General features: G+C 43.4%; 1 protein-coding gene across 2 annotated transcripts in view; it reads right to left on the minus strand.

The window, feature by feature from the left end:
- The window catches only part of b4galnt3b (beta-1,4-N-acetyl-galactosaminyltransferase 3b), a 93,350-nt gene continuing 79,670 nt past the window's right edge, over positions 1-13,680 (minus strand). For both annotated transcript variants that reach the window (XM_088646978.1, XM_088646979.1), the window contains 3 exons: positions 3,196-3,349; positions 715-841; positions 1-563 (listed from right to left, as the gene is read on the minus strand). In XM_088646978.1, the coding sequence (XP_088503104.1) occupies positions 455-563; positions 715-841; positions 3,196-3,349 (390 nt within the window). In that variant the 3' untranslated portion in view covers positions 1-454. The remainder of the gene's footprint in view (positions 564-714; positions 842-3,195; positions 3,350-13,680) is intronic.

The raw sequence follows: 13,680 nt of genomic DNA on the forward strand, positions 1-13,680 counted from the left end.
TTAAATAGAATTTAATTTTAATGACTAAAAAGTCACAATTGTTCGCTCAAACCAGACAAAATGTTATAAAAAAATACCTTTGCCTCCCCCCCTTATAAAGGCAAAATAAAGTTCTTCAAATATCAAAACATTCACATAAAAATCATTTGTTTATTTTCAGTAGTGTCACATACTGTAATAATATATTCTTTTTTTGGAATATATTAAATATAATTTCCCCCAAACATCCAAGTCCTGTTCATGTACTACGGTCTCATAAATTAATCTCCTGACATCCTGGAAAGAAAACCTCAAAGACCAAGAGCAAGTAACCTTGGCCTGATCCTGACACACTTGGCCAGGAGTTCCTCCATTCTGACCCCACCTCTCACTACTGGAGTGACAGCATTCCACAGAAGGCCAGTAGAATTAAAGTGCCTGAGCCAGACAAGCCAAGGGCACCTCAGTGGCGGCGCTACGTGGACCTGAAGAGCCGTCTGTTCCACATTCCACGCTTGGAGTGATAGTGGTGTAAGAAATTCCTGAGGTATATGCGTTCAACTTCAAGTCCAGCTTGTAAAATCCTATAAGAAAAAACAGAGGAAAGATAACAGTTAAGTGTTAATGTATATTAATACAGTATATTTAATTCAAGTATATCATATACAGTGTGTTACAAATGTGTCTTGTACTTAACCCAATAGTAATGTGAATAACATATTTATTCTCATTTACCTGTCCAGCAGCTCCCAATCTTCTCCGCCCCAGCGGTCCCGAAATTCCAGGGTGTTCATCCCACCAGCAGCATCCAAGTCAGACTTGTAAATTCCCAGCAGTCCAAAGCCATTTACCTCCCAAAAGCCTATCAGACAGACAAGAAGAACTGAGTGGGCTGTCTTTTCACTATGCTTATTTAAAGGCAGAAACTAAAATCAATAATATTTTTGCAGGAAAACATTATAAAGTAGTTAGAATTACCTTTTTGTGGCATACATTTCCTATGTTCGCTTAATACAGTAGGTCTGACTTAGGTACAATTTGATTAAAGGGAACTTACTGAAGTCACAATATGTATTGCCCAGAATTTAAACAGAAATGAAGGGATGTTGCCTTTGAGGGAATGTTATACATTTTATAAAAACTAACAAACTGCTTATCTTTTAGTTTTCTATCTGCTTAGAACATTGGCAAATGGAAGCATACCAGGGGACACCTATAGGTCAGTGGTATAGTACAGCTCATGTCTTAAATATAGTAAAAAGGGAAGTAGAATGTCTTGTTCTGCAAATGTAAGCAATAACGAAAGTCTCAATAAGGAGTTGTTTTCCGTTATCCAAGCTTGACTAAGAACTAATGGTTAGTTTTAGGGATTAGGTAATCTATGTTAAAAGTAGGGAGTTTGTCTGTTACTGTGTATAAAAAGCGCTGAGCAACATCTTTCGGAGAGATGATCTCCCGTATGCATACGAATAAACAGCTCTTCTTTCACCAACACCCGGACTCTGACATTTTAATGTTTCTACACCTTCTACAGTTGTATGTGTCAGATGCAACATAAAAATGATACATCTGAAAAATTTTACAAATCAATTTTCAAGTTTTCAAATTATTCCTCAAAGGAGTATGGGGTCTGCTTCCTTCATAGCTGTATTTCATTTTCACATCAAGAAGCTAAGTAAAAATATCTTCAAAAATACCTTTCAATACGTCAAAAATGAATCAGCTAAAGCATGAATGTGCTACAGTTTAAGGAGGATTCTGTAGTATTCATGTCCCACAGACAAACTGTAGAGGTTACTTTCTAGTTAAACAGCCTGGCAAAACACTTCCGGAGGAACAGCAACAGAGAATCAGTATACAGACTCAGGTCTGTGCTAAAAAACAGGATCAGTTCGTAAAATCCTTCTTTACTTTGGTTTATTTAGCAATTTAATTGCCAAGACGTGTTATCATGAAAGGATTCTCTTTTGTGCAACCCAAAATATATCTTACAATTCATTCCATATTCTGTTGTTCATTTTTGGCACTAAAAACACACTTTTTGCATTAAAGGAAGCAAATCCTCATCATATTGTATTAACACTGCCCTTTTGGGAAGCAGAACTGACTACTCCACTCTGCCCAGCACGGTTCAACTGGTCCCACAAAAACGTGTTGATAGGTGCTAGTCCTGATTCATGCTTGAAATATAAAGGTTTATTATCCCAGGATCTCATTCAGTCAATTCCTGAACCAAGTCAGGGAATTTCAACAACATGGCAAGGTAGCTTGTTCTATACCCCATGCTCCCATGTTCTCGGTTTTCAAAGCCCTTCCACTTACATTCTAGGGGAGTAATCTGGGTCATATTTCACTGTTCATTCTGAAGAGATCTGCAGGGCTGACTTTGTTCAAGACAAAAATGAATCAGTTCCTTCAAAATGTCGGCATAGACTAAGAATTTATCTGGTTGTTTTTCTCTGAACCGATTCCAGAGCAGAAATTGCTTTTCTATAACATTGTTATTCTAAACGACATTAGGATGATTATGACTATTCAAGCATTATATTATTTTTGTATAACAATATTATTTAACTTTTAAGATTTTAAATATATAACTTAACATTTTGTTTAGGATCCCTACAGTATATTCCCATTACATTTAGATTCCCTACATTGTCTGAAACATTGAAATGATATGTCATATAAACACCTAAGTCTTGTTTTTGCTTTCTGCACATAGAACCTTGTCCTTGTGTACACTGAACACCACATGCCAGGAGTTTCCCAAGAATAGCAGCGTCCTACAAGCGTGGAAGGGTGCTGTGTGCCAAACCTGGGTAGGACACGTCTATTGTACTTTTCAGCAAGGTACATGACTCAATGTGATCTAGTAAATGGCCTTCTGGATCAATGGATCTCCAGGGTGTCCCTGTAATCTGTTCTCAATTGACATGACATCTGATTAAATAAAATAATTTAAATCAATTGTTTTTTTAAAATAAATTCTGTTTGTATTGCCTTATAAGGCTATACATTCTCCATATAAACAGCCCTCCTTAAAACAGTAATATAATTAAAGAAATAGCATCACTTCCTCTCAGTTAAGGAGATAATTTAAAAAATCTAAAATCTGTATGGTCTCAAAGTGTACAAGGATTATGGGGCCAGAAGGCAAACATACTATACAAAAAGAAGGAAAACTTCAAATATAGAGTTAAACACTGAAGAGGTTACCATCTGGTTCTTGTGGTGTTGCCCCACAGTTTAATCTCATGACTATGGGAGCAAAGGCCATTTTGCCTTCTACGCAGTGCTTCCGAACACTGTCAATGATGGACGCAGGGAAGTGGATGTGCAGGTCACACAGGAACACGATGCTGTGGTCATCCTGTGAGGCACAAAGACAAAAAACAGTTTGTCAAATAAAACAAGAAAGTATCAGGTCACAAATGCATAAACAGTAAGGACAAAAAGACACTTATTAAATCCGCACAGATTTTGTTCTCTTGGTCTCACAGTATGTGAGAAAGCAGAAACCTGGGGACCCTGAGTGTTTTAACCTTTACAAATCTAACAAAAATCAAGGTATAAAAAGATGTATGTAACTACTATCATACATCCTTGCGATAAACTACAGCATATAAAAAAATCTCAGTTTCCTGTTCTATATGAACATTTTTTCCTCAAAATAAAGTTATTCTGCTGCACCACATACAGTAAATGTCTAAATATAGATGTAACCTTCAAAGGTAAGAGTTTGTCTTGCATACACAAAATGTGGCAAAGTCCAGGAAGCTTTATTTTTTTTTCTTTTCAGGTCCCAAAAACAAGAAAGCAGAACTGAAAAAGTCCCCCCCACCCAACATCACTATTTTCATGCAAACCTAAACACAAAGTCTATCTTCACCTATGTGAGAATTTGACAGAACATCTTTCCCGACAAATATAATTACCTAATTATGACCCGTGCCATGGCTATTTAATTCTTAGGGAAACTTTTTTTCCACACAAAGAGCCAAATCCCAAAATAGTGCACAAAAACCTGTGTGGAAAGGAAACAGGACTCTGGAATGCACAGATTGTATGGATGTGTTATAGTTTATCTGGTGTATGTAACTTGTGTGCTGTATGCTTGTGTGTTATTTTATTGTTAATAAATATTTATCTCGTCCAGAGCTTTGTCTGGGAACAAAAAAATTGCTTTGTTACATTATAATGTCATATAAAAATATAAAATTGACCCTGGTGTGAGTGTGTGTGACTGTGTTTGTGTCTGTTTGTCTGGCCCATGATGGACTGGCATTCCATCCAAGGTATACCCTGCCTTGCACCTGTTACTTGCCAGGATAGGCGCTAGCTCCCCCACAACCCTGAATTTGCAGTCTAAATGCATTTTCTAACCAAAACATTTTACAGTGTATTTTTGCACTGTTTGACTATACAGAACTTTTCCCTCCTACAGGAAAAAAAACTCTGGTCTGAAACAAAGTGCTATTCTTTACAAATTACATTTTCAGAGTAAATTTATGAGAAAACAAATGAACATTAAGTATACATTAAGTAATGCAACAAACTACTCTCTCGTCTCCCCCACACAAGAAGAAAAAACGTAATATTTTTAACAGTGTTGCAGCATTCTTGAAAATTAATGTTCTTGAAATACAAATTATAACAGCCTTGATAAACAGAGTTGCAGTAGTTTGGGCTTCTAAAATAAATAACACAAAAAGTTTTAGTTAGTGTTGTTAAACTTGTAACAAAATAGATTTTCCTCTGACTAGTTTCCAAAGTATTTGTCTGTAACGTACTGCATCTAACGCAGCTGACAATCTAATCTTGTTTCCACACCTGTGGTAAAATTTCAGTACTGTCCCTCAAGGTCAAAAAAAGTTTGTCTATATGAAGTAAAATCTAGCAGAAACCTTAAAGCCTGTTAAAAAAAATCCCATTAACAAAAGTGTTGCTAACTGTTAGAATCTATATAGCAATGCACATACAGAGATGAAAACTTGTTCTTTTATTTCATGCGAGAGGATAGTTTTACTCCAGTGAAATTGTGTTGTCGCCAATAGTAAGCCTGCAGACTAGATTATGAGAGGAACTGCACGTCCAGACATTTGGTGTCTGTGCTTGTCTGAGGAAACCAATGATGTGAAGCTGCCATTTGTGATATTATGAGTACCTTTAAGTCAGAATTTCCCTTGAAAGTTGGCTGTACATTTCTGTTTTCTTGTAACCTCAGATTTAAATTCCAGTTCCGAGACTTCAATTCTCCCTTTATTTTTCAGATTATTTTCCAAAACACAAGACGTAAGCAAATCACTGGAAACTGAACTATCGATCATACACAAAAGTTATGAACAAATGGAATAAAGAATAAAGAGAACATGCAAATTATGATACTGACATGCCATTTTCAGGTATGCCTTTATTTTTAGATGATGCGCCCTTGGGTGCGGTTGCTGTCACTCACCTCTGAAGAAAGATGTGAAGACGGGGGTTTGTATTTAATCTTTTCTGTAGGGGGTTTAGACTTCCAAGTCACAAGCAGGGGTTTATGGCAGGAAAGGGGGTTAACTGATAAGGAGTGCAGATGCCAGCTAGGAACCCCCCTGGGTGTAATGTTAAACTGACCATTTGCCCAGAACATCATAAACTGGCCAAATACCATGAACCCCCCTCTTTACCATCAGACCGAGTGACGTCAGAAACAGGAGAAGAAAACTGTATATAACCCAAAAGTTTGTAACAATACGGCGAACAATACTTCGGTTTTGTTGTTTCTTGCGGGAAACAAGACTTCGGCTTTATTGTTCCTTGCATGCAATAAACTCATCTGTTTCACTTCATCTCGGGATCAAGAACCTTGTTTCTTCTGTTACAACAAATTTGGCGTAGTCGGCGGATGCTCCAGAAGGCGCAGAACTTCCCATCGGCAGGAGAGACGGTCAGCGCGCACATAACTAAGAGGTAAGGACTCCTCTTTTATTTAAAAGTCCCGACTCTCTCTGACCGATTGGGAAATCTCTGCTCCCTGCGAGAATCGCCCGAGATGACGGAGTAAACGTGAGTTTCTGAATTCCTCTGGCCCGGGGAAGGCACCGGTGTATGTAATGGGTTGTTTGCTGTAAGCCCAGAATTTGGTCTGGCAGGGGTTCCGCGGTATTGTGTACAGGCGTTCGAAGCTGGTGTATGCCTTAATTGCGCGTGGAGTTTTGAACGGGTTTTGGACCCTTACCGTGAAGTCAGGACTGGTGTGGGTCTTAATTGCACCCGGAGTTCTGAAGCTCAGAACTGGTTTGGGTCTTAATTGCACCCGGAGTTCTGAGGCTCTGAATCGGTGTGGGCCTTAATTGCGCCCGGGGTTCTAGAGCAAGTGGTGCATTAAATGCACGTAGTTCAGGACTGGTGTGGGTCTTAGTTGCACCCGGAGTTCTGAAGGTCAGAACTGGTGTGGGTCTTAATTGCACCCGGAGTTCTGTGGCTCGGGATCGGTGTGGGCCTTAATTGCGCCCGGGGTTCTGGAGCTGAGTGGTGCATTAAATGCACGTATAATCCAGGATTGGTGTGGGCTTTAATTACGCCCGGGGTCCTGAGATTAGCTACGCCTTGATCGTGCACAGATTGGCGTGGCGTGGTTTTTTTTTGTTTTAAAGGAAGCAGGAGTGGAGGAGATATATGTATGTATGTTTTTGGTGTTTTCCTTGTTTGTGAAATACATATACACACGCGCGACACTGGCATGGGCGCACCTCATAGTGGGGAGCGGGGCATTAAGTGGCAGGATTTGGGGGACCCGAGAATCGCCCTGATTGAGCTCAGTGCGTAAGTCCACCCCGGGGCAAAAGCAGCGATGCTGGCGTTCTGGGGATGGTGAATTACTGAACAAGAAAGGGGGTTTTCGAGGTCTCGTTTCTTACCTGTGAACAGTGCGGTGTAAGTCCTCTCTAAAGTCTCGGAGAGGCATTTAGATCCTGAGGTAACAGACGCCCTTGGCTGAATGAGTGCAGTAATGCACAGGTTTTTCCAAGTGAAAACATCCCCCTACTGAATGAACTGTTACCTCACACACGACAAAAGTAAATCTTAAAGAAACCAAACATGTGTGCTAATTGGGTGTTTGAGAAAGTGGTGGAAGTATCTGATTACATATCAGAAAAGTGTAAATTGACTGAAAGGGAAGAGAAATATAGGAAGAAGCTGAGTCTGTCAGAAGGAGTTTGGGGCGAAGATGCCTGTAAAAAAGCGTACGAACATTGGAACAAAAACAAAGATTTAGCTGCAGCCCTGGTGATCGGCCGACACCTGAGGTGGCAGATTAGCATGAAGGAGAAATCAGAATGGGATAGAAAAGAGAAGGAGTTCACAGAAAAAATAAAAGCGTTAAATGAGAGGAAAGATAATTTATTCGCGGCAAAAGAGGTACTAGGAAAAAAACTAAAAGAGGCAGTACAGGAGAATGAGAAATTAAAGAAGGAATTAACTCCTGGTCACGCTGCACTGGTTAATGTGCTACAGCCGGCGACTAAGTTATATCCTGCTCTCCCACAGGGGAACAAACAGGCAGGAAACGAAAATAATTGGGATCAATTCCCTCAGTGGCCATATGGAGAAGGGGGGTCTGATTGGGATAACACTTGGTATGAGTGTGATAAAGACGGATCAGGGTCTCCCCTGTTAGAGGGAGGGCGCCCGCAGGTCTGTACTCTCACTCGAAGTGGGAAAGGACTTGATGTAGCAGGGGCTGGTGCCGTTGATGACAGCGCCACTCTAACTCCGTCTCGCACCCCGCCGAGGGGGTCAGTTCTCGCACCTACCTTCCCTGAACCCCCAATACGATCAAATCCAAAACCGGAGGATATTGACCGGTGGGCTAGAGAAGTACCGCACCCAAAATTAGGGATGCAGCGAACCTGGAGTGCGCTTCAGGAATTAAAAGATACTTATGGTATCTCCCCCCTGACTGCCGCTATGATCCTCAGAAGGACAGGGGAAAAGCGTGTCGGAGAACTTAAACAATTGTGTGAGGATAACGGCAGGGGAGGGCGATGGGAATGGGTTTGGCGATGGCTTAAACAAAATTATCCACCAAAGACAGATTGGAAAAAGATATCTGCGTGTCAGCAAAAAGAAAGCGAGGATGTGGCTGACTTCACTGACCGCTTCGTCACACTCTGGCTGGAATGCTCAGGACTGAGTGACGAAGATGATGTGAATAGCGACGCCTCTGCTGTAATTAAACAAATTTATTTGGGCGGTCTTAAGCCTGATATAGCCAAAGCCCTTCAGTTAAAAGAGCCCGAAATAGGGCAGGATACGACTAAACAATTTGAGGAAATAGTTAAAATGGCACGGCAAATCGAGAGAAATATGTATGCTAAGGTGCGGGCAATACAAACAGGGTGGACACCCCCCATACTGAAGGGTGGAGCTGGCCCTGACACCCGACTAAATCCAAAAAGCGAAATTACAACTCGGTGCCATTATTGTAAAAATTTCGGACATTGGCAAAAGAATTGCAAAAAGCGATTAGCCAGTGAGGGCAGGTTTGGAAGATACCGAGATCCCCCTTTCAATCCCTCGAATCGAGAGGGGCAAAAAAACCTGTTGTCACAATTACAGGATCTGAGCGAAGCAGACAAACGCGCTATCAGGGAGCTTTTAAACTAGGACTCCCCCTAGTGGCCTCCCTACGCCTATCTCAGGAACTGAGTGAAAAAGAGCTCAAATTACAATGCACGATTAATGGGATTCAAATGTCACTTTTATGGGACACTGGGGCTCAATTATCGTGTTTATCTGAACAGTCAGCCAAACGGTGTGGTGTCATGTTCACAGGGAAGGAGCTGGAGGCCACTGGTGTAGGGGGTAATAGAATAACACTCAGAGAAACTCAAGAACTCAAGATTAGACTAGGAGATGGGGAGGTAACATTTAATGCTGTCATGTGGGTAGGATCTACCCCAGATCTGTTGGGATGGGATGCTCTGAAATACCTACAAGGGGTTACATTAACCGTACATGAAGAGAGGGTGGAGGTAAACATCTGGTCCCTCCAAAAAGACGAACTAAAAGGGCATCCAATTTGGACTATGGATAAGGACGAATGCGGGCTTCTGGATATGGAACCCGCCACATTTACTGGGAAATCCCCGCCATACACAAAGCCATATAAAATCAACAAAGAGGCGGAGGAAGGGGTTCGACCAGTAATACAAAAACTATTGACTCAAGGCATTGTACGAAAAACACATAGTACAAGCAACAGTCCAATATGGCCCGTAAAGAAAGCCAGCGGAGCATGGCGATTCACAGTTGATTACTCAAAAGCTAATCAACACATCAACCGTCTCACCCCCTTAGTAGCAGACCCCTCTGCTATTTTTCAACTACTGACCCCTGAGCACCAGGTGTTTTCAGTAATTGACATGGCTAATGGGTTCTGGTCTGTTCCTCTACACCCAGAGGTACAAGATTGGTTCGCCTTTGTTGTAGATGGAGAACAATATACTTGGACCAGGTTACCACAGGGGTTTCATAACAGCCCCACCGTGTATCACATGGCACTTCGGAGGCATCTCCGGGAGCTGCCTCAAGTGTCCTCCGTCGTTATCCAATATGTGGATGATATTTTAATCGCGTCTCCTGACGAGGAAACCCACAAGAAGGACCTCCAAATTATTCTCGACCATTTGGTTAAAAAAGGACACAAGGCTAGTTATAGCAAAGCACAGTTATGCCTAGACACCGTAATTTACTTGGGACAAAAGATTAGTCAGGGAAAAAGGGAATTGACAGAAGATCGGGCCCAGGCAATCCGAACACACCCTAGTCCCAATACGGTGAGAGAGCTCCGATCATTTCTGGGTCTGTGCAATTTCAATAGAAATTGGGTTGATGCTTTTTCTGAAAGGGCCAAACCACTTACAGACCTATTAAAGGGGGGAGGGAGGTCCCTTGATCCTATTGCTTGGAGTCCTGAAGCTGAACATGCTTTTAATGATTTAAAACAAGCTCTGTTACAGGCTCCTGCATTGGGGTTTCCTCAGACAGACCAACCATTCTACCTCTACGTAAGTGAAAAGAATGGATTTTGGACAGCTGTACTAACACAGGAACATGGGGGTAGGTACCGCCCGGTAGGGTATTACTCTGGATCCTTGGACGAGGTAGCCAGGGGCTGGGGACCATGTCTACGAGCCGTTCAGGCCGTCTGTCTAGCAGTACAGGCAGTCAATAACATAGTGCTAGATCAACAACTGATTGTTCGATGCCCACATGCGGTACACACCCTCATGTCCCTGAATCGGGTCAGTCAGGTTAATGCGATACGATGGAGCAAGTGGCAGGTCTTGTTAGAGGCTCCAAATATTACCATTGAACGTGAAGGAGCTCTTAATCCAGCCACATTGTTACCTGACCCATCAGAAGCCTACATGTTAGAACACAGCTGTGATGTTTGGGCAATGGGAGAAGATGAGGGCATCAAAATAGCCGAGCAACCACTAAGGAATGAAGACCTCATCCTTTTCACTGATGGAACTTCATTCATAAATTCTAGTGGGGAGAGGAAAGCGGGTTGGGCTGTGACTACAGAACATGATATCCAATGTGGGGGAAGATTTGAGGTACCCACGTCAGCACAGCGAGCTGAACTGAAAGCTTTGGTGGAAGCCTGTAAATTAGCAAAAGGCAAGACCACCACAATATACACAGACTCACGATACGCATTTGGAGTATGCCATGATTTTGGAAGGTTATGGAGTAATAGGGATTTTTTAACCTCTGCTGGCACTCCGGTAAAGAATGCAGATCTGGTGTCTGAGCTGCTTGCGGCTCTCCAACTCCCAAAGCAGGTAGCTGTAGTCAAATGTAAGGGCCACAGCAGAGAGGACACTCCCGAGGCCAGGGGCAATAAGCTAGCAGACTGGACAGCACGTCAAGCTGCCCTGGGGCAATGGGAGGAGTGGGCTATAGAAAAACCTCTTCAGATTATTTCAGTTTGCACAGTGAACATACAGGCACTCCGGACGGAACAGCTCAGCGAGCTCCAGGCCCAGGCTCCAAGGATTGAGAAATGGACCTGGATGGAACGCAATGTGGGGCTGCAGAAGGATGGGACCTGGAGGTGCCAGCGTACGGGCAGACCCGCCTGTCCCAAGCAACTAATGCCCTACCTGGCACAACAAATACACTCCACAGGGCACCCAGGCGTTAGCCAAATGACTCGACGCTTTGCTCAGAGCTGGGTGGGCACAGGCTTCACACCCTTCGCAGCTGATGTGGTACAACGCTGTGGAGAGTGCCAAAAAGCCTCTGGAGCACCGCCGGTTCGGGCTCCTAATCTTCGACGTCCTGCACCCGAGGGGCCCTTTAGACACTGGCAAATAGACTATTGTTCACTGCCACCCTGTAAAGGGAAAACAGGCCTCCTAGTGATGGTGGACCAGTTTTCTAGATGGGTGGAGGCTGTCCCTGTCAAGCGAGAGACTGCGCAGACAACTGCCAAATATCTCGTGACAGAAGTAATTCCCCGATGGGGACTCCCGTGTCGCATAGACTCAGACCAGGGCACACATTTTACTGGAAAAGTGTGTCAGGTGGTGGCAGACCTACTAGGGATCAAATGGGACTTGCATTGCCCTCATCACCCGCAGTCCTCCGGCATGGTGGAACGGGTGAACCGGACTTTGAAAGCTAAATTGACAAAGTACCACTTGGGAGGGATCCCCTGGGTGGATGCATTGCCCGCCGTACTGTGCAGCATCCGGGCTGGGACAAATCGAATAGTGGGGCTGAGCCCGTTTGAGGTGATCACGGGGCGTTCCATGAGACTGAGTGACTCTCCAGGACATGACAGAGTAGGCTTGAGTATACTAACTGATTCTCTGTTACAGTATTGCAAGTTGCTGACAGAGGCCACCCAAGGAGCCCGTGAGCAGGTCCTGGAGGCGTGGGGACCACCACCTGAAGGAGGGCACGACCTCATCCCAGGAGAGTGGGTGTGGATCAGGAAATTTCCTTCACAGGTTCTCCAGCCCAGGTGGGACGGACCCTACCAGATCCTGTTGACAACCGAGTCTGCGGTTCGAGTGGAAGGAAAAGATCGCTGGATCCACGCGTCACACTGCCGACGAGCCTCATCCCCGGACCCAGAATGAAAACATTTCTGTCAATAATGATAATTGTTGCTGTAGAACTATGTTCCGCAGGGATTAATGATCATCTCTCCCACAAAGGAGAACATGGAATTAATTCCTTTTTAGGCCTCTCCTATCTGACAGCTAAGAAAACCAACCAAAGTGCCTGCTGGGTGTGTGCCGCATTACCCAAATATGTACAGGGAGGACTTCCTATGGGGGCCATTCCTTGGCGTCTCGAGGAAGTCATAGGCATGATCATTTGGAGGGATAATTTAGGAGATTTTAATATGACAAACTATGGGGGTTGCCATAACACGACTTTAACCTGCACAACATTACAGTATCTACAGGAGCGAGGCTTAGAGCCCACGAGTTTCACAGGCTCTTACGCTCCTAAATATAACAGAAGCCATACACCACCATACCTGACTCTAAATAAGGAACGTGAGGGAAACATATGCTTTCAGCACACTAATGGTCTGCACTTGGTTGGATGGAGTCGTTGCAACCTTACCATCGCTGCAAATATATCCACCTCTACCTTCCAAATTCCAGGATGGGATCGGCACACCCCACAATTCGGTATAAGTTTCTTATTTTCAGAGGCATGGGGAGCGCCAAACGGAACATATTTCATTTGTGGAAAACGAGCCTACCCATGGTTGCCAGCCCAGTGGTCTGGCTCATGTTATTTAGGATATGTGGTTCCTCATATCCGTGTTCAAACCCACACCCCCTTCGGACCTAACCACAGACCACAAAGAAAATTGGCTGATTGGGAATATTATTTAGGTATAATATTTCCACAAGCCGGCATGAACTTTCTGAGTCGAGAGTTAATTCAAATGGCTTCGACTTTAGAAGAATTAGCAAATTCTACCTCATCTAGTCTGAAGGCTGTTAATGATGAGATGGTAGCCCTCAGAACAGTGGCCATGCAGAACCGACTAGCTTTAGATTATGTACTGGCGGCCCAAGGAGGAACTTGTGCAGTAATTGGCACTGAATGCTGCACATATATCCCTGATAATTCTGAGCACATCTCAGATCTGGCCCAACACATTTACAATGAGGGACAGAAATATCAGGACTATTATACTGAAAATTGGGGAATTGGATCTTGGGTAAAGTCTGTGTTTGGGGCCTGGGGCGGAACTTTTTTTACAGTGTTTATTTGTAGGAATAGTATTGTTTATATGTGTAATTGTAATCATCACGTGCACAAAAACATGTATCACATCTTGCCATAACCGTGGAACGAACAATGTCATGGCAATACATACCTGTTCGCCAAGAAAGGAAAGATCTGCCCTGACATTGTATGTATAAAAATAGGCTACACTGACGTATGCCATATTTTATAAGGGGGGAATGAAGAAAGATGTGAAGACGGGGGTTTGTATTTAATCTTTTCTGTAGGGGGTTTAGACTTCCAAGTCACAAGCAGGGGTTTATGGCAGGAAAGGGGGTTAACTGATAAGGAGTGCAGATGCCAGCTAGGAACCCCCCTGGGTGTAATGTTAAACTGACCATTTGCCCAGAACATCATAAACTGGCCAAATACCATGAACCCCCC

This window comes from Lepisosteus platostomus, chromosome 9 (assembly GCF_059453375.1).
Source record: "Lepisosteus platostomus isolate fLepPlt1 chromosome 9, fLepPlt1.hap1, whole genome shotgun sequence".
Classification (NCBI taxonomy): domain Eukaryota; kingdom Metazoa; phylum Chordata; class Actinopteri; order Semionotiformes; family Lepisosteidae; genus Lepisosteus; species Lepisosteus platostomus.